The 21829-nt window shown below is 44.0% G+C and overlaps 1 protein-coding gene across 3 annotated transcripts in view; it reads right to left on the minus strand.

Moving 5' to 3' along the window:
• LOC110504052 (seizure protein 6 homolog) overlaps window positions 1–21613 on the minus strand; it is a 116132-nt gene extending 94519 nt beyond the window's left edge. For 2 of the 3 annotated variants that reach the window (XM_021582864.2, XM_036961259.1), the window contains exon 1: window positions 21226–21613. In XM_021582864.2, the coding sequence (XP_021438539.2) occupies window positions 21226–21298 (73 nt within the window). In that variant the 5' untranslated portion in view covers window positions 21299–21613. The remainder of the gene's footprint in view (window positions 1–21225) is intronic. The other variant, XM_036961260.1, reaches the window with a different exon arrangement.
• Window positions 21614–21829: the final 216 nt, after the last annotated feature.

Below are 21829 nucleotides of genomic sequence, written 5' to 3' on the forward strand. Positions count from 1 at the left end.
TCTTTCATTCAAAACCCAACCCCCTTTCTTTGTGTAACCAGCCGTCATATCTGTTCCGTCCGCTTGTGACGTTTTCCTTTATGACATCATTTTTAATCAATGTATGATCCATTCTGTGTAGATGTAATTCTGTTCTGATTCTGATTCTGAGTATTTAGTAAATAAATAATTAAACCAAATTTTGTATTGCTGATTCAACTTGTTAGCCAGGGTTAGTGAAGATAACCAAGAATGTATAACTTTCAGATGAGACTGAATAAAGTGATGATTAAATATTGACTGCTACTGATGTAAAAGATTACTAGGTCTTTAAGAGTTTATTCGGAAGATAACAGCTCTATAAACATTATTTCGTGGTGCCCCGACTTTCTAGTTAATTACATTTACCTGATTAGCTTAAGCAGGCAATATTTATTCAGAGAAATGATTTTATAGAATAGCATGTCATATCACTTAATCTGGCATAGCCAAAGACACGACAGCACTTAACTCTAATTTGCTCCAGGGGTGCCATACTACTATGGTTCACACTATAAAACAACACAGTTTGTGAGACAATAAAAAAAGTATTATAAAAAATAACATAAAAAACGCACCACAGTAGGAATGGAATCGGACTGAGACCATCCTTTCTGAAGGAACCACGGAGCGTTGTTTAGTGTGCTCCCGAGTGGAGATATAACCGAATTAAGGAGGAAAATGAGCCAGATTTATGAAAAACCGGTCCAAACCAATTTGGTGTGAAAGCCCCTAAGAAGGATGACAAACACAGAAACAGAGCAAAGCAAATTCACACCAATAAAGCAGTGAAAACATGTCATGCCAGAAGGTGATGGTAGAATCAGCCCAGCAGAGCGTTCACCCCCCCCCCCCCCCCCCCCCCCCCCCCCCCGTTCTGCTGGAGAAACTGATCATGTTCTGAGAGAACGGTCTACACAGTCCATTCAACTGGAGCGGATTGAATTAGTAGGAGCAGAGAAGGCAGTCTCCCTCACAGCAAGGAGGCTGCTTGGCCTGGGATCAACAGTGACTTCAACACACAGAAATAGATTTGTATTCCAAGTTGGTGAGAAAACGTGTAGTACTGGATGTGTGTCTGTAATGAATGTGTACACACCATCTTCCCTAGCTAGCCCCGCCTCGCCAGCCCACCAGCTGGACCAGCCCCAGAGTGAAACAGCAGCCTCCCCAGCTCACCTCTGCTCTGAGGCAGAGCAATTCTTTGATCTCCCAGCCACCTGGCTCTCTCCTGTTAGGAGTCCACTCCTCCACTCCTCTCTGTAAACCGAGATCAAGGAGCATGGTTTAGCTGGAGAACCACCAGATGCAACAGCTAGAGAGAAAGAGAGAGCCTGAGCCTATAACAGCGGTATCACTTTGAAAGCACGGGTCAGAGCTTCACTTCCCTTTGAAGTCTGTGCAAAGTTGTACCTCCCTATTGCTTTCCATTACATTTCATCACCCTAAAACTCCATGGAAACAATATGATTTCTTACAATACCAGGTTGTCCTATTGAGGTGAAATGCATCTTTTTCAAGGAAACAACATAGTGTGCTTCATAGAATTCTGGGCAAATGGAGGGGTTTGAGTGTCAAATATGTAGGCCTAATATGTATAAAAGTCAGTCAGATGTTGGCTACAGCCCCAGTGTGTTGGCAGTGTCATTAAACAACGTGGCAAAGAATTACATTTACTCATACTGCTGTAGTGTCCGTGGCATCGTCCTCATGGCGTGTAGGTGGTAACAGCCATAGTGAACCAAGTAAGACAGAGATAGCGAACATGACCTGGGCTTAACGACACTTTAATGGGGAACTGATGGGGACTGTTGGAGACAAACCTCAGTGGATTCAGTCTGTGTTTCTATGGAGTCCACCTCAGAGTGAGAATGGACTCAATGAGCCATGAGAAACACGCTAATTGCAGTTTCTACTTCATATGGTCTGAGTGTGAAAACAGTCATTATTACACAGTGTTGCCTTCTCTTCAGCACGGGGCTGACTGGGACCTCTGCTATACACTTTATGACGAGACGCAACTATGGCGTACCATCTACCATGATGGTGGACAGGATGAGCAGGTTAGGACATTTATTTACAGTTAGTAGTGAAGTGTAGATTAATGAGGAGTAATCATAGATGGTATGTGTTTGCACCAGCATGTTGTGAATCACCACACAGTGTGACTCATTCTGAAGCACAGCTTTGTTTATTTACAGTTAGTAGTTGCTTGAAGCAAGCTGGTAGTCTTTTATTAAAAACTAAAGAACAGCCTGAAAAAAACATGCTCCAGCAATGGGTGGTTCCTCTTGACATTTCTACCTTAATTCAGTGCTAGGCCATTAATAATATAGGAGACATTTTGAGGCCAAGGCTGGTGCACTGAACTAAAGGAGTAAGAGTTTCTCTCTTTTCAGTGGCTTTAATGCCTACACTGACAAAGATTGCATTTGGTTAAAATAAGCTGTCACCGCGAGTCGGAACTCTCTGAGGAAGAATCCTCCAGATAGCTGAGCATCAGTGAAAGAAGTTGGAGCTCATAACAAGGTGAAAACCCAGAGGTTATTGTCAGCGCACTTTGTTTTCTGTTAAACATACTTTCTTGCCCCCGTCAGTTTACCTACTGCAACCGCTTTTGAAGGTAACTACTGCAGGGACAATCTTACAACCAGTTGTAAGAAGTGGTTGTAGAAGTGGTTCTCTCTTCATAGAGGCGTGCGTAACATAAAGTACTTAAGTAAAAATACTTCACAGTACTATTTAAGTACTCTCGTTTTTTGGGGAATCTGTACTTTACTTTACTGTTTATGTTTTTGACAACTTTAACTTCTACTTCACCACATTCCTAAAGACAATAATGTACTTTCTACTCCAAACATTTCCCTGACACCCAAAAGTACTCGTTACATGACAAATGTCCTTAGCAGGACAGGAAAATGGTCCAATACATGCACTTATCAAGAGAACATCCCTGGTCATCCCTACTGCCTCTGATCTGGCAGACTCACTAAACACAAATGCTTCTTTTGTAAATTATGTCTGAGTGTTGGAGTGTGCCCCTGGCTATCCATACATTTTAAAAACAAGACAAGTCTGCTTTCCTTAATATAAAGAATTTTAAATGATTTATACTTTTACTTTTGATACTTAAGTATATTTCAGCAATTCCATTTACTTTTACAACCAAATACTTTTAGACTTTCACTCAAGTAGTATTTTACTGGGTGACTTTCACTTTTACTTGAGTAACTTTCTATTAAGGTATCTATACTTTTACTCAAGTATGACAATTGGGTACTTTTTCCACCACTGCTTTCAACACACTCCATCTTTCAAATAAGGTGAACATTGAGAAATTAGGCTTAGAGAAATTACTTTATATTGCATATTGAGATTTACTTTTGTCTTCCAAACGATTCTATAGCTACCGTCTACACAGTAGTTGCCAATGTAGACACACCCTAACTGCTGTAATTCAAAGAGACATTGCACAACATTTTATTAAGAAAGGGGTATCAACTGGAGCCCAATCACATGAACTACATACAGTGGTCAGCGTTTGTTGAACAGGTAAAAGGTCATGTTTTAGGGGGAAACAGAATAGAGAAAGAGAAAAGTTTTACAGCAAGGGAAGGGATAATCCCTGTCTCTGCGTGAGGATAGCAGGTGAAGAACTCCACAGGGTTAGTTTGTGTGTGTGTGTGTGTGTGTGTGTGTTGGACAACAGCACAGCACTTTACTGTAGGATGCTTAACAACATGGAGCAGGATCAGAGGTCAAGCCACGGTTAATGCTGCTCCAAATTGCCTTTCCTTATAGATTTTCTCTTATCAAGGCTAGAGAGAGAGGTGAGGAGGTCATGTAATGGAGGCAGAGGAGGGAAAAGATGAGGAGGTAATGTAATGGAGGCAGAGGAGAGAGGCATGAGGAGGTCATGTAATGGAGGCAGTGGAGAGAGAGATGAGGAGGTCATGTAATGGCGGCAGATGGGAGAAGAGATGAGGAGGTCATGTAATGGAGGCAGATGAGAGAAGGAGAGAGCGATGAGGAGGTCATGTAATGGAGGCAGAGGAGAGAAGGAGAGAAGAGACGAGGAGGTCATGTGATGTAGGCAGAGGAGAGAAGAGATGAGGAGGTCATGTAATGGAGGCAGATGAGAGAAGGAGAGAAGAGATGAGGAGGTCATGTAATGGAGGCAGAGGAGAGAAGAGATGAGGAGGTCATGCACTGCAGCTAGAGGAGAGAGAGATGAGGAGGTCATGTAATGGAGGCAGAGGAGAGAGAGATGAGGAGGTCATGTAATGGAGGCAGAGGAGAGAGAGATGAGGAGGTCATGTATTTGAGGCAGAGGAGATGGGGAGGTCATGTAATGGAGGCAGAGGAGAGAAAAGAGAGATGAGGAGGTCATGTAATGAGGGAGAGGAGAGAAGGAGAGAGAGATGAGGAGGTCATGTAATGGAGGCAGAGGAGAGAAGAGAGAGGTGAGGAGGTCATGTAATGGAGGCAGAGGAGAGAAGAGAGAGGTGAGAAGGTCATGTAACGGAGGCAGAGAAGAGAGAGGTGAGGAGGTCATGTAATGGAGGCAGAGAAGAGAAGGTGAGAAGAGATGAGGAGGTCATGTAATGGAGGCAGAGGAGAGAAGAGATGAGGAAGTCATGCACTGCAGCTAGAGGAGAGAGAGATGAGGAGGTCATGTAATGGAGGCAGAGGAGAGAGAGATGAGGAGGTCATGTAATGGAGGCAGAGGAGAGAGAGATGAGGAGGTCATGTATTTGAGGCAGAGGAGATGGGGAGGTCATGTAATGGAGGCAGAGGAGAGAAGAGAGCGATGAGGAGGTCATGTAATGAGGGAGAGGAGAGAAGGAGAGAGAGATGAGGAGGTCATGTAATGGAGGCAGAGGAGAGAAGAGAGGTGAGGAGGTCATGTAATGGAGGCAGAGGAGAGAAGAGAGAGGTGAGAAGGTCATGTAACGGAGGCAGAGAAGAGAGAGGTGAGGAGGTCATGTAATGGAGGCAGAGAAGAGAGAGGTGAAGAGGTTATGTAATGGAGGCAGAGAAGAGAAGGGGCAGAGAGGACCAGCTGCTATACATGAAAAGGAAAGGAGGTAAAAGGGATGGAGGGGAAAGGATGGCTTGCTATGCTTACTTTTTAAATCAATACAATTACCGACAGACCATATACTGTTCAAATAGGTATGCCTCAGACATACAGATTCTAATTTCATTTCCAGCCTAATGTACACTGATGTACATTAATGCCGCATATCGATGATGTTTAATAGTCCAGAAATATTATGTTTTCAGCAATTCCACATCCATAATAAGTCCTAAACATTCATCCAGTACAGTACATAAAGAGTGCATTCGTCATTTGTGTTCACAGTAGTTCCAACAGCAGAGTGACTGTTAATTAACTGTGGGTAATTGAGCTGAAGCCAGGCTGTGTTGTTGCTGAGGGCCACTGGTCCACCACTGTACTCCCTGGACAGCTTTCAGTGCGCCCAGTTAAACACAGATGAGTGACATATTGCAAATTAAAGCAAATCAATGAAAACAATATACCACTATCAATGTAATCTGCCTGCTCCCAGAGTGGGTTGGAGGGAGGTCGAAGGCAAAGGCTGTTTTGGAATTCTAAACACTTGTCTGTGTGTGTGTGTGTGTGTGTGTGTGTGTGTGTGTGTGTGTGTGTGTGTGTGTGTGTGTGTGTGTGTGTGTGTGTGTGTGTGTGTGTTTGTGTGTGTGTGTGTGCGTGCGTGCCTGCGTGCGTGCATTCGCGTGTCACAGTCCTCCATCAGCACTACCAGCAATGGAACCAAGGACAATTACATAGATGGAATGAAGCAATTCCTGGCTGGAACTCTTCTCCTTCAAACACCACATTCCACTCTCTCTTTTTCATTTTCTATTCACCCCCTTGTCCTTTCTTCCTTACAGAGGGCTCCTGCAACAGGGAGATTGCTATAGCCCTTCACTCATGAATGAAAACGTGCCTTTTTCAAAGGACTGATGCACAGATTTCCTGCATGACAGCACAAGACTTTCTAAGTGTTACTCATGGTAGAGATCCTGCCTTTTTTGATCAGGTCCTACCAATTAGCAGCTACCGTCTTGTGGATGCGGTGCATATTATATTTTGTCACAACACATTTTGTCTCAACTCTTTCCATACAACAAACATAAAGCAAGACTGTTATTAATTCCACACAAAATTAAATAAGGCTGAAGGACTAGACACAGAGTCCCTTAGCAACAACACATTTAATTGGCACATCCTTCCTTTTCACAGGGTTGTTGATCTGGTACTGCTACTGCCTCTATATAGCTCCATTCTAGTTTTTTTTATGTTAGTTACTATAAAAAAATATATAATAATGTTTTAAACTGCATCGTTGGAAAAGGTTCGTAAGCAAGCATTTCACTGTAAGGTTTACACCAGTTGTACTTGGCGCATGTGATAAATATAATTTGATTTGATTTGTCCTTAGAGTAATAGCATCCTTGTTTCATTCTCTCCATGGCATGAGGGTGCCTGTCAGTCATTTCAAAGGTGTTTCTATCCCTCTGTACAATAGTATCCGCCCTCAGTCTTTTAACTGTACCTGGCTGTGTTGTCATGGGGACTAAAGTCAAAGCAATACGATTTGGCAATTCACCCTGTCATACAAGGTCATACGATGTTGTAAGTTTGACAATCAGATTGCCTTTTAATCACAGGGTGGACGATGGGGGCCACCATCACCACAAAACAATGAAACACTGACAGCTGAAGCTGCATCTTCTATCGGGAAATGACTGTGCACTAGAATAACATTTCAAGCACAGATTTCAAGTATCTCAATCTAAAAGTTCTGGTCAGCCCACTTCTATGAGCTACGGGAATAAAAATGCATTCACTTGCTAAACCCTAGCCTCCGCACAATGAATGCAGTGGACCCATTCAAGATCGATAGCCATGGCCTTCACAAAAGAGGACCGATCTCTCCAGCGCTCTCCATCTTTTCCACTCGAGAACCCTTTAAATCAGAGTACAGAGGGCCCTCGTACACACCTCCAATCTTTTATGACAGAGGTTAGGGCCAGTTTCAGCACGGTCAACTGACTGCGGTGGCAGTAGATTGCATTGCGGCAGCCATGGTGGCTCTGTGACTCTGTGGAGCCGGCTGGGGATTGAGGACGACACGTTGTTTAATGGAGGTTCCACCGGGGGCAGGGTTGCAGAGCTGCAGGGCCACAGTGAGCAGCTGGTCAATTTCCCTGGGAGCTGCACAGTTCAGACCCTGAGTTTCCAGAGTTGAGCCCTCATTTAGTTGTGTTTTCAAACTGTGTATTCTAATGGATCTAACAATTATGGATTCTAACATTTATTTGTCCTTCATCAGGGGTGGCAAGCTTCACTGGTCCTCAAGACCCAGAGCACTGCTAGTTTATGGCTTTGCCTTCTAACCACAAATTGATTTGTGTATTTTAGTTCAGATATTATCTCAAATGGAAGGTTGTGTGCTTTGACAGTTATATACCCCAATAGCAACTTATGTACCTTGAACTGGCTTGTCACGTCAAAGGAAATGTTTCTTCCAGTTTGATGGTGACTGAGCTGGAGGAAATATAGCACTTCTTCTGGGTGAGCAGTTCTCTGAAATACAGGTTTCACAGAGACATCCAGAAGTCTGAGGTCAACAGGGGCACAGCAATGTGTCCCCTGGTAAGTAATCAATATCTCAGACAGCATAGTGTATGTCAATAGCTGTCTCCTATGGGATAGATGTGTATAGTCAGCGAGGAAAGGAACCAGGCTACAGAGAGAGATCCATGAAAATCCCTGAAGAGCTTCAGATTGAAGATTTAAGAGAAACACTATTGCTGAGGGGGTTGGATAAACCACCAAACAGGCAACCTTATGTTCAATTATAGTACTAGATTAATTGTATCCCTCAAATTACTACTTTCAGGGAAGGGAAATATCTCTAAAACAGAGATTCCCTGTATTTTATTCAGGTTTCTGAGAGACCAATAGAGACAGGATGTTTGACCATGGCAGAAAGACACAAAGACCAATGTCCAAATAACCATGTACAGTCCCACAGGCCTGCCTGCTTTCTACAAATATTAAGCAAATTACCCTAACCAATCAGCATTCAGGATTAGACCCACCTGTTGAATAATTCTAAATAAATAAGTGTTTGGGGAACGGATTGAACTAAGTGCTTTTCCTTTGCCTTTCTCCTCCATCCATGCCCAGGTGGTGCAGAGGAAATGGAGGATTGATTGAAAAGGCTGCTTGAGTGTCTTTATGTTGAGAGAAGACAGCTGGTAATTTTCAACATTGGAATAGAACTCGATGCTCTGTGGATGAATGCAGGTGGTTGTCACTGTAGTAGGGCCTCTCTCTCTCTCTCTGTAGTAGGGTCTCTCTCTCTCTCTCTCTCTCTCTGTCTCTCTCTCTCTCTCCCTCTCTCTCTCTGTCTCTCTCTCTCCCTCTCTCTCTCTGTCTCTCTCTCTCCCTCTCTCTCTCTCTCTATCGCTCTCCCTCTCCCTCTCCCTCTCCCTCTCCCTCTCCCTCTCCCTCTCCCTCTGCGTGTGGCTCATTCACATCCTCTAACCACTCAAGACATAGCATTTTCCCTGCAGAGTTAATGTGTCCTGCATACTGGGTAAATAACCTCTTTTCATTGACTTTCAGAAATGTCCTATGAAAAAAAACTTGTTTGAAATTCAACTATTATTGATGTGGAATGCAGCAGTCTTCCCAACATAACTAGCAGTGCCAGCTTTTGTGTCAACATTGAAAAGGAAGATTAAAATGAATAAACTTTAGCCATTGAAATATTCTTCACATTATCTAAATTAGGTAAGCTATGCTCAATGAACAGGCTAAAAGTCCAGCCTCAGGTGTCTCTATGAATCCCTCTGTGTAAAACCCCACTATTCTGTATACAACCTGAACTGAAAGTGTATGTCGTAAGATTAACACCTAAACCCTGAGCTGCAGCATTTGTCTTACTTATGCATCTCCATTCTTGGGGCCTTCAGTGGCCATCTGTTTACCTCTCTGTGCCGAGCTAGAGCCAGCCTGACAGCAAGGTAAATAACGACGATGCTGATTCCTTCCGATGGGATCCGCCGCCGTTTCTAAGGATTTGCATTATTCATCTTTATTACCGTAGAGACTAGGGCTCCAAGGATATCTGACACGAGTGCTTCATATGGTCAGTTCATGACAGACAGACTGTTCTGCTCCACAGTCATGGGAGAAGGGACATTTAGTCTCCCTTTCTACTCATATAATTGCCAATGCCAACCTTGATAAGCCCAGAGTGATTCCTCCTAAAATAATATCCTTCAAAAGGTTCAGGACCAACATTCACTCACAACCTCTGTGTTATGTTCCCTAAATCAGTTTTGAAGAATCAAATTCACAGGCGCAAAGCATCCATTTAAACTTACCATGTCTTACACTCCACCATTTACAACCATGTACAATAAAAAACCTGTTTTAGAACTGTGATGTACATATTTGAAAACAGAAGGGGGGGGGGGGGGGGGGGGCTCTATAGTATTCATATGGCAACATCTCCCCACAGCAGCTTGCATGACAGTCTCTGCTTTCATATCATCCTCAAGGAGAGCATGATGGGTTGGCTAACTGTTAATAAGCAAAAGCTGGGAAACAGCTTGACTACAAAGTATGTACATATGTGGCAATGAACGGAGGGATACTGAGAATAACCCCAACAGAACTACTAGAACTGTTCCACATCATAGCTTGAGTCTGTCAGTGCTGAATACATCCCCACTACGAAGGGCATGAACAGAGCTGGCAAATAACGCTCACTAAAAATGCTCATTCAGAAAGAGAGAGAATGGAGAGGGAGGAAGGTCTCTTGTTATCTAGTAACAGCTTTAACTAACAATCTTTTTGCGTTTCGGCCTATTGCTAGTAACAATGTGATGTCCTTGACGTAAACCATGGACATCTGAGTTGTACTCCGAGCAAGAGTCCCGTAGGACTGCCTTAAAGTATATAGAGTGAAGTGAGGAAAATCCACAGCAACACATTAATCACATCTTTATGGGGACTGAGAGACTTTATGGTAAAAGCCAAGTGTGAGATGGGTGTGATGGTGGGAAATAACAATTACAGTACAAGTGGTATAGGGCCCATATTTCACCAAATGGATTCAGGACAGTCAGTCTTGTGGTTGTCATCATGGTAAATAAAAAAGTTGACCAACTAAGAACAAACAAACAGCACTGTCACCCCTATCTACTTGACCCCTCCTGCATAAAACACGAAGGTCCAAAACATGTCTGATGAGAAGAAAAAAAGTGTGTTGTTTACTTTCAGATGAGTTAAGCAAGTGTTGACCTGCTGCCTGTGGAAGTGTTGATCTGCTGCCTGTGGAAGTGTTGGCCTGCTGCCTGTGGAAGTGTTGGTCTGCTGCCTGTGGAAGTGTTGGTCTGCTGCCTGTGGAAGTGTTGGTCTGCTGCCTGTGGAAGTGTTGATCTGCTGCCTGTGGAAGTGTTGGCCTGCTGCCTGTGGAAGTGTTGGCCTGCTGCCTGTGGAAGTGTTGATCTGCTGCCTGTGGAAGTGTTGGCCTGCTGCCTGTGGAAGTGTTGGTCTGCTGCCTGTGGAAGTGTTGGTCTGCTGCCTGTGGAAGTGTTGATCTGCTGCCTGTGGAAGTGTTGGTCTGCTGCATGTGGAAGTGTTGGTCTGCTGCCTGTGGAAGTGTTGGTCTGCTGCCTGTGGAAGTGTTGACCTGCTGCCTGTGGAAGTGTTGATCTGCTGCCTGTGGAAGTGTTGGTCTGCTGCCTGTGGAAGTGTTGGTCTGCTGCCTGTGGAAGTGTTGGTCTGCTGCCTGTGGAAGTGTTGACCTGCTGCCTGTGGAAGTGTTGATCTGCTGCCTGTGGAAGTGTTGGTCTGCTGCCTGTGGAAGTGTTGACCTGCTGCCTGTGGACGTGTTGGCCTGCTGCCTGTGGAAGTGTTGACCTGCTGCCAGTGGAAGTGTTGGTCTGCTGCCTGTGGAAGTGTTGACCTGCTGCCTGTGGAAGTGTTGATCTCCTCCCTGTGGAAGTGTTGGCCTGCTGCCTGTGGAAGTGTTGACCTGCTGCCTGTGGAAGTGTTGACCTGCTGCCTGTGGAAGTGTTGACCTGCTTCCTGTGAAAGTTCTTACCTGCTGCCTGTGCACACGACCACAGCTGATTTCCCTCAGGTCTGGTCTGGTCTGATCCTGGTTCGCCCGTCTAGATGAAGAGCCCTCCAGACACGACCTGGCAGTGTGAACCAAACGTGGGGGAAAGAAAGAGAGCTGTCCAAGGGCCTAATGGTTCCAGAGAGGCCCTCAGCTCTGCATGTATACCACACGCCAGCCCCAATTAGCCAGGTGTACACAGTTTCCCAATCCATGAGAGGAGAGGAGAGGATGGGTTGGTACTGATTCCCTGCACTAACGTTTGCTCTCCTCCTCAGTGGTCAGATCGATAGACTGACTGAGCTTCATGGTGAGGACGGATGAGGTAGCGATGGAGGAGGGAATAGAAAAGCAGATGAGGAGTGTGAGAAAAAAGAAACACCAAACTTCATCTTAATAAGAACACATAAGAAAAAAGAAAACTGTCTAGCTCCGGAAACTTTTCTAGTGGATTTCAATTCAAGCATGATGTTATGTCTCTTACTGACTGTGTACGTCAGGTCATTGGCCCAAGCAACACAATATAAATGAGAGGCAGGATTTATTTACATTATGGAGTAGAGCCAGGCGGAGACAGCCTGGAGAGTAATGCATGGGGACATATGGCCAGAGTGCAGACCAAATTGGCCATTGATTTGTAATGAACGTCCCCAAGCCTCTCAGCAGACAGCTAGCCGGGAGAGAAACCAAAGGCTGCTATGTGACATCACCAGTCATTCACACATGAATAGTGTTAATGTTCTATAGCTCTGCTTTCAGACCAGACCCACGGTACTGAGTGTTCAAGTAGAACAGGAGAAATAACTGGAGAGCCACAGGATGGTACTGTGCAGTATGTAACAAAGAGGCAGGACAAGAGAGGAACAGGTTTGTTTCTTGTTTGGAACGGTACAAGCCATGCAGAAATAGACTGGAGCATAAATTACGTTTGAAGATGACAGGGGGCTGCATTCCCAGTAATGGAGCGTAAACAGGTAGAACTACTCAGATGTTTACTCAGATGTTTACTGTGATGTTAACTTGGGTGTTTACTCGGATGTTTACTCAGATGTTTACTCGGATGTTTACTCGGATGTTAACTCAGATGTTTACTCGGATGTTTACTCGGATGTTTACTCGGATGTTTACTCGGATGTTTACTCGGATGTTTACTCGGATGTTTACTCGGATGTTTACTCAGATGTTTACTCGGATGTTTACTCGGATGTTAACTCGGATGTTTACTCGGATGTTAACTCAGATGTTTACTCGGATGTTTACTCGGATGTTTACTCGGATGTTTACTCGGATGTTTACTCGGATATTTACTCTGGTGTTAACTTGAATGTTTACTCTGATGTTTACTCTGATGTTAACGTGCGTGTTTACTCTGATGTTTACTCTGATGTTAACTTGCGTGTTTACTCTGATGTTTACTGTGATGTTAACTTGGGTGTTTACTCTGATGTTTACTCAGATGTTTACTCTGATGTTTACTCGGATGTTTACTCGGATGTTTACTCTGATGTTTACTCGGATATTTACTCAGATGTTTACTCGGATGTTTACTCTGGTGTTAACTTGAATGTTTACTCTGATGTTTACTCTGATGTTAACGTGCGTGTTTACTCTGATGTTTACTCTGATGTTAACTTGTGTGTTTACTCTGATGTTTACTCTGATGTTTACTCTGATGTTTACTCAGATTTGTGAGTTATATAATATAACTCGAGGACTTTTGTCACAAAGGAGACGTATTGTTCCATTCAGTGATGGAGATATAGTAAACCTGATGAACACAGCCTTCAGGAAACCTGCTTTGACTGACAGCAGCTGGGGTAAACATTTCTCAGGGGCAGTGGCTTGATTCAGAGAGACACGCATGCAGAGGGGAGAAGACGGAGGAGAAGAGAATGACAGCATTCAGTTCCACCGTCATCCCAGTGCCTCGCCGCACCGCCTGGGATGTGTCAAAAGATCTATTCAGACTGAGCCCTCTTCCTTCCTTCCCCGGGAGACGGGATCAGACTGAGCCCTCTTCCTTCCTTCCCCGGGAGACGGGATCAGACTGAGCCCTCTTCCTTCCTTCCCCGGGAGACGGGATCAGACTGAGCCCTCTTCCTTCCTTCCCCGGGAGACAGGATCAGACTGAGCCCTCTTCCTTCCTTCCCCGGGAAACGGGATCAGACTGAGCCCTCTTCCTTCCTTCCCCGGGAGACAGGATCAGACTGAGCCCTCTTCCTTCCTTCCCCGGGAAACGGGATGAGATTGAGCCCTCTTCCTTCCTTCCCCGGGAAACGGGATCAGACTGAGCCCTCTTCCTTCCTTCCCCGGGAGACGGGATCAGACTGAGCCCTCTTCCTTCCTTCCCCGGGAGACGAGATCAGACTGAGCCCTCTTCCATCCTTCCCCGGGAGACGAGATCAGACTGAGCCCTCTTCCTTCCTTCCCCGGGAGACAGGATCAGACTGAGCCCTCTTCCTTCCTTCCCCGGGAGACGGGATCAGACTGAGCCCTCTTTCTTCCTTCCCCGGGAGACGGGATCAGACTGAGCCCTCTTTCTTCCTTCCCCGGGAGACGGGATCAGACTGAGCCCTCTTTCTTCCTTCCCCGGGAGACGGGATCAGACTGAGCCCTCTTCCTTCCTTCCCCGGGAGACGGGAACCAACAGCTGCTTTACAATAACACTCATTTCCAATTGAGTGTGTCAAAAGGGAAACTCTGAAACAATTTGAAGGGTATTCATGGTCTGAATAGACTCTGATGGCACAAGGAGGAGCTCACTGGGACAGGTTAATCACCGGTAATAGAAAAGCATGTGTTGAACATTTTAAATCCTCCAAATGATATAATCTTCATCAAATCTCGAAGCATCTATGGTGTTTAATTAAAGGAGATGTCCCCTCTTTCCAGCTTTTTTTCCCCCCCCAACATGCCGTGAAGTAATGCTGATTGCGTCAGATCACTGACACACAGAGCAAATTGCTTTTTCTCTGCGGCGGGGACAAGGAGAGAGGAATGAGAAGAGAGAGAGAGAGAGAGAGAGAGAGAGAGAGAGAGAGAGAGAGAGAGAGAGAGAGAGAGAGAGAGAGAGAGGATGGAAGTAAGGAAGCTGGGTGGAAGTTCAGCCTGTTTAGCCTATATTCAATATCCTTGTTTTCTGTCACGCCCCTGATCTGTTTCACCTGTCCCTGTGATTGTCTCCACCCCCTCTAGGTGTCATTTATTTTCCCTAGTGTATTTATCCCTGTGTTTCCTGTCTCTCTGTGCCAGTTCATCTGGTATGTTTAGTCACGTCAACCAGAGTGTTTTTCCCTGTACTCTTTTTCTATTCTCTTTTGCTAGTCCTCCCGGTTTTGACCACTGCCTGACTCTGGACTACTTTCCCACCTGCCTGATCATCCTGTCTGCCCTGATCTTGAATCTGCCTGCCCTTAGGTACCTATTGGACACTGAACTGGCTTTGACCTTTAACCTGTACATGACCATTCTCTTGCCTACCACTTTCTGGATTAATAAACAATGTAAGACTCCAACCATCTGCCTCCTTTGTCTGCATCTGGGACTCGCCTTGTGCCTTGATCATTTTCATAAAAGGTCTGTCATCTTCACTGCAATATCTACACCTGCTGCAGCGTGTCAAGGAATGTGACATCCTCTCGGACGATGAGAAATACTCTTTCTAGAACATCACCTCTCATCACAACCTCCAAGATCTATCGTACTCTTTTATATAACATGAATGGCAGTAAAATGTTACTCTTAAAGACAAGCTTAGAAGATGGTTGTATACATTTTTAATAGCCAGTAATTAGGGGGGAACTAAAAAAGCTGAGCAGAGCTCGATTATGATTTCTCCTTGCAAGCGTTTGTGTGTGTGTGTGTGTGTTTGCATGCATACACACACACACACACACACACACACACACACACACACACACACACACACACACACACACACACAGATGCAGTGTTTGCGTGCTATAGGGTGAAAAACAACCGCTACAATTAGAAGAAAGTAGTGATAGTGGCATATTCAGGTCAAGCTCAGAGCTCCAACATGGAAAGCTTAACTTAATAAAACATAAAAGACATCAAAAATGAGGCCTTCGTAATTGGACTTGATGACACTTGTTCTAATATTGCAATACAGAGTGATTGATGACAACTTCAAATCTGGAAAATGTAACATCTCTCAAACGGATTATTCTTGCTTTTACACACACACACACACACACACACACACACACACACACACACACACACACACACACACACACACACACACACACACACACACACACACACACACACACACACACACACACACACACACAAAAGCTTGTTCTCAAACCTACCCTTCAGCACACGTATGGTTGTCTGGGGTAATTGATTATTGAAAATGAAAAGCTGTGCTCTGCGCCCACACAGACACCAACGGGGAATTTGGGCGGGCGCTTTTGTTCAATCCACTACATCACATGAACATTTTTCTGTGTCCAGATCTACTCGATTCAATAATTTAAAACAGGAGGATCCATTTCTGTGTACATGCATGTGTGTTTCCATGTGTGTGTGTGGACTCCAAGGGTGTGCATGTGTGTGTGTGTGTGTATGCATGTGTTTGATGTTGTTCTAGCTGTAGCCAGTCTTTCCTGCACCAGCCATTTGTCTCAGCTCTCTCTCTCTCTCTATCTCTCTCTCTCTCTCTCTCTCTCTCTCTCTCTCTCTCTCTCCCTCAGCTAGCCGTACTAATCTCCTATCAGACCTGTGTCAGTAGATGACAGAGGTGGCAGTGCAGGGAGTCCCCTCCAGACCACCACCCCTCCAGACCCCCCAGCCCTCCAGACCTCCACACCACCAGCCCTCCAGACCTCCACACCACCAGCCCTCCAGACCTCCACACCACCAGCCCTCCAGACCACCAGCCCACCAGACCCCCAGACCACCAGCCCTCCAGACCACCAGCTCTCCAGCCCTCCAGCCCTCCAGACCGCCAGCCCTCCAGACCCCCACACCACCAGCCCTCCAGACCGCCAGCCCTCCAGATCCCCAGCCCTTCAGCCCTCCAAACCTCCAGACCCCCAGCCCCCCAGCCCTCCAGTCCCCTGGCTCTCCACACCGCCAGACCACCAGCCCTCCAGACCCCCAGACCCCCAGCCCTCCAGTCCCCCGGCTCTCCACACCGCCAGACCACCAGCCCTCCAGACCACCAGCCCTCCAGCCCTCTAGCTCAGCTCAGCGCTAGGCTAGGTTTTTTATCAGGGCATCAATATGGAGAAAACAGACACAGAGCCGCACCCCAAAGCTCACAGACATTACTTGGTACATCTATTTCATCATGCCCATCTAGTGTGGATGTTGACGGGAGAACAATAACAAAAACAGCTGATATTGTCAATCATTTTGTTGCTTTTTACTTTGCCATAATGCTCCCCAGAATTCAGCTCCACTGAAATACAGATTTAATTGGTCACTGGAAAAGGGGATATTTGCAAATGTATGGAAGCATGCTAAACTGTGTCCAATCCTGAAAGACAGCAAAGAACCCATTACTCTTGCCAATAGGCGACCAATCAGTCTGCTCCCTTCACTCAGTAAGATATTGGAGGGTATTGTGAGTAGACAAATATAGGAGTAGGTGGAAAAGAATGGTCTGATTACAGCCAATCAGTATGCTTATCGCAACAACCATTCCACTACCACTGCATTGGTTGATATGACTGACCAGTACCTCAATGCTATGAATAATGGAAGGTTTGTGGGTGTACTATTTTTAGATTTTAGTGCAGTATTTGATTTAGTGGACCCTGAAATCATTTTGACAAGATTATTGCATTCTGTTAAGGAACAGCATTGAATTGGGTACAGTCATATCTAACTGACAGGAAACAGTCCACTTATATCAATGGTTCATTTTGTTCCCCTTTTAAACTGTGGAATACCGCAGGGCAGCTGCCTTGGACATCTTCTTTACTTAATATATACCAACAACCTTCCTTATGCCTTATCTGAAACTCAAGCTACTATATTTGCAGATTATACTACAATTTATACAGCAAGACAATCAGTTTAACAGGTACAACAAGCTCTACAAGTACATCTTGCAAATATCAGGGAGTGGGTTTGCCAGAACAAACTTGTTTTGAACACTAAGAAAACCAAGGTTATGTTGGTCTGTTCCACCAGGAAAAGGTCAACACAGCATGGGAATGCAATTAAGTATGGGGGGAGTACAAATTGAGGAAGTGGAAGAAACCAAACTACTTGGTGTGCAGCTAGACAACTGCTTATCATGGTTGTCTCAAATAATTAATCTATGTAAAAAATAAAAAATACAAAAATTAATGCATGATCAGAAGGATAGCTAAATATTTACTGGGAAAGATTCTTAAGCAAACAACCCAATCATTAATTGAGAGTCAGGTGAACTACTGTTCTGTGGTCTGGGGACATCAGCAAGTTCAATTAGGAGGCTGCAGATTGAACAGAACAAAGCAACAAGGATTGTTTTAAGGTGGAGATATGGTTGTTCTGTTGTAGTCATGCTCAATGCTCTTGGTTGGTCATCAAGCAACAAGATAATTGAAAAGAACAGGCTTATTTCATTTAAAACGGTCAAACTCTAGTCACAACAGTATTCAGTTGGTAAGAGGCAGACATTCAGTAAATACTAGGAATAGATTGTCCACATTCTGTGTTATCCAGACAGAAAAGAGAAATAGGCAAAATAACATTTTGATTTAGAGCAATAAAGAAATTGAATAATGTATCTGAGCAAACCAGAAACCTTTCAATATATAAATTCAAACAATACTTTAGAATCATTTAAATATAATACATTGGAAGGTTGTGCAGGGCTATGGTAGATGAAGGAACAAATCTATCTTTTCAGACTGTTAGAGTATTTATCTGGTCAATATGTCAGTGTTTTATGTTTGTTTGTAACAGTGTGTTATGTATGCTTGTAACAGTGTGTTATGTATGCTTGTAACAGTGTTATATGTGAAAATTGTATTTTCATGTTTAAGGACTCTTGGAAGATTAGTCCAAATGAGGAGTAAACGATCCTAATAAAATAAGATCAAAACTCCCCTTTCCAGTCCACTGTCCTCCCACTCATAGTTCATGGTGGTGCCGGATAGTTGTGGGAAGTGTCCGAGCACAGGGATCCGTTGCACAGGGACAGTATAAGGGGCAGAGAGGAATAGGATGTTCCCGGGAGAGGGAACTGATTCTCTCCTGTTCCCATTATGATTACAGTCCACCCCGAGGACCATATCAAGAGGGGACGCTCAAAAGCGGCAGCATCACTGGCCTCATGTGCCTCCTATCGGCCAATAAAGACACAGCACTCTGCACTATCAATGATAGTGCTGAGATTGTATTGTAATTTTCATTATAATTAGGGAGGAGTAGCAGGGGTTATGCCTTCTCGCTGTGAGCAGACACAAACTTCTTCCTCCCCTATGATTCTCACAAACACAACATGAAACCAGTAGAAACACACAATGTGCTGTGAAACAGCATGTTGACATTAGAGCCCCTGACACACAACTACGCAGGCTTTTGCATCCTGCCCTCAATTAATGCAGCCTATGAGATTAACTATATCTATGGACAGATTGTAAATACACTCAGGGTACAAAAAAAAACATTTGCCCTCAGAACAGCCTCAATTCATTGAGGCATAGACTCTACAAGGTCTTGAAAGCGTTCCACAGGGATGCTGACCCATGTTGACACCAATGATTCCCACATTTGTGTCAAGTTGGCTGGATGTCCATTGGGTGGTGGACCATTGTTGATACACACAAGAAACTGTTGAGCATGAAAAACCCAGCAGTGTTGCAGTTCTTGACACACTCAAACCGGTGCGCCTGGCACCTACTACTATACCCCGTTCAAAGGCACTTAAATATTTTGTCTTGCCCATTCACCCTCTGAATGGCACAATCCATGTCTCAATTGTCTCAAGGTTTAAAAATCCTTATTTAGCCTGTCTCCTCCCCTTCATCTACACTGATTGAAGTGGATTTAGCAAGTGACATCAATAAGGGATCGTAGCTTTCACCTGGATTCACCTGGTCAGTCTGTCATGGAAAGAGCAGGTGTTGTTAATATGTTGTACACTCAGTGGACAGTACATTGATTCAACAACAACAAAAAGATGGGGTATTACTGACCAACCTAAAGTCAACCTATATTTACCCTCACCCATTCTTCATCAATTTGTCACCCATTTTTAGCACAGCACAATGCTATCAATTTAATATGGGCTCCAGCTTTTAGCTCACTGAGCCTCTCGCTCAGTGCTCAAACTGGATTGATGGAGCCTCACATTAGCTAGAGTGCTTTTACAGGTGCTTCTGTTCTGCAGTAAATTGCAGCTTCAGAGGTTCAATAGAAAGAAGGTGACTGATAAGGACAGGGAGGCCCATGGACTTCTGAGGTCAAAAGGTCAGGCTGATACAGTGATGTGGGATCAATGCAGAATATGAACATTCCCTCTGGGGCCAGGTTTTCCCAGCTGCAGGCGTGAAGGAGCCGTTTAATAGCTATTCTTTATAATATCGGACATGTATTCGTGGATCTAAACATCTGTTTAAATTGTGGTTATAATAGGTTTATGTATTACTTTATCAGATAAATATGTACATGATTCTGCCAAAGTCTGACGTCTTTTCCCACAACATAGATACCCTCCTTTTTTTCTTCCTTTGTTCATACCATTCTATTCTATTAAACATCTCCTCAAAATCATTTTTTTATCTCAGTAAATTCAGGATATGAATTGAAAGACCAATTATTTAAATATTGTACCGTATTTATCTTCAATTAGGATTTGAATTGTTTCATTGGAATTTCAATCCTTCCTGATGTGACACAAACTGACGCACAGGGGCACTCAAATATGGAGGAAAAAACAGAACCAAACATATTCTGCAGATTGGATATACTGTACATGTATGATGGGTCTGCCATGATCGACGTTGTGTGGCATGCATGTTTACGTGAGCATCGTGTGAAGTACACCGTGGGTGCAAGTCAAGACCAACCTTTTAACAAATATTTATGTGGGTAGAATTATCAGATGCAGGCCAAGAAAATATTGCCTGGTTGTCTTTATAGGTTTATTTATTCCAAACTATCCTAACCCCTACAGTGCGCAGCTCTGTACTTTATTCAGTAATGTTGTCAAATCAAAGGCAGGAATAGTGCAGCCAGCTGTAAAACCAATGTAGGTCATTCCAACGTTCTTAGAACTAATATACATCTTATTTCATGATTAGATCTCCTTTGAACACATTTCTTAAAATATGAGATAGACATTGACACGATATTCATGAATTATTAAAAATGATTGGCCCACGGCCAAGCAAGAATTAATTGCATTTTCCATCCATGTAGGTTCTATATGGGCCTATAATGATTACCGATTAAAATACACTTCAAATGACATGATATTTGACACAAATTAAGATAAGTTTACCACACTTTATTAGTCTACGATTGTTTAAGTTGTTACAATACTTACAATTATTTAAAGTTTGGATTTGGAATTTGCTTAAACGATTTCTAAATTACCATCAGTTGTTAATGTATAACTTATTTAAATGAATGTGTTTAACTAACCGGATAGCCAATTGCAATTAGTATGGCTTGTGGTGAATTCTTCATTGCAGGCAACACATAGGCTACTGTATCGCCTAACACTATAATGTAGCCTAACAATTATAATAGTAGGCTACAACATCTGCCGTTAATATAACGATATATCCTCTTCTCCACATGAGTTCTTTGAGAAGAATTGCCGTAAGGGGACCATTTAAACCTCAGTATAGGAGAAAACACAACCGATAGCCAACTGTGACTGACCTCCCACAAACATATCTTAATCTGTAGTTTCCCAGATGGCCTACCAACAAAAAAGAGTCACACATAATTGGATACAGTGGCAAGATAACACCGGCGGGTCGGAAACAGAATTGCTTGCAATACACATGTGCACAAGCGACCAAATAGCCTTCCGTTATATGATTGAGCATCTTACCTTCAGCGCCTATGTCCGTCATCATTGCAAATAGAACCATCATAACGACTTTGTAATCTCGTGCCGCACTCATGCTTCCTTTCAGTAGCGGTCCTCTGCTAACAGAAAATAATGTCCTTGGGATCAACACTTTTCCTTAAAACGAAATAGAGACTGCTCGTGCTCTGCAAAAGCCACTTGCCGTGAGACCTCGGGATCGCACACTGCGCAGCACAGGCGCTCCACACTTATGAGAGCTTTGTCCTGGTGTCGTTATCAGCTGATAGACAGAGACTGTTCAATTCCAACGCTCGCTAAGTCGATTTCTCGTTGGGTATGCCGTTCTCTTTCTCAAGTCAGCTCACCATCGTCGTTTCAGCACCGCGGACAGCTCCTAGCGACAGCAACTGGAACAACTGAATTCAGCACTGTGGAAAGTTTGTATCGTTACCGTATATAATGTAATACTGCCCTCATGTAAATGACCTTCGTATGACAATGGCTGTGCTTAGTTCCTTAACTTTGATAACAACATCAATAGACACATCGATTACAGCCGTTTCCAATCCATTACAAACTCACTAACAATTATTGTGAACGCTAACAGTCTTGTTAACAGGCACGA

Source organism: Oncorhynchus mykiss, chromosome 24 (assembly GCF_013265735.2).
Source record: "Oncorhynchus mykiss isolate Arlee chromosome 24, USDA_OmykA_1.1, whole genome shotgun sequence".
In the NCBI taxonomy this organism is placed as follows: Eukaryota; Metazoa; Chordata; class Actinopteri; order Salmoniformes; family Salmonidae; genus Oncorhynchus; species Oncorhynchus mykiss.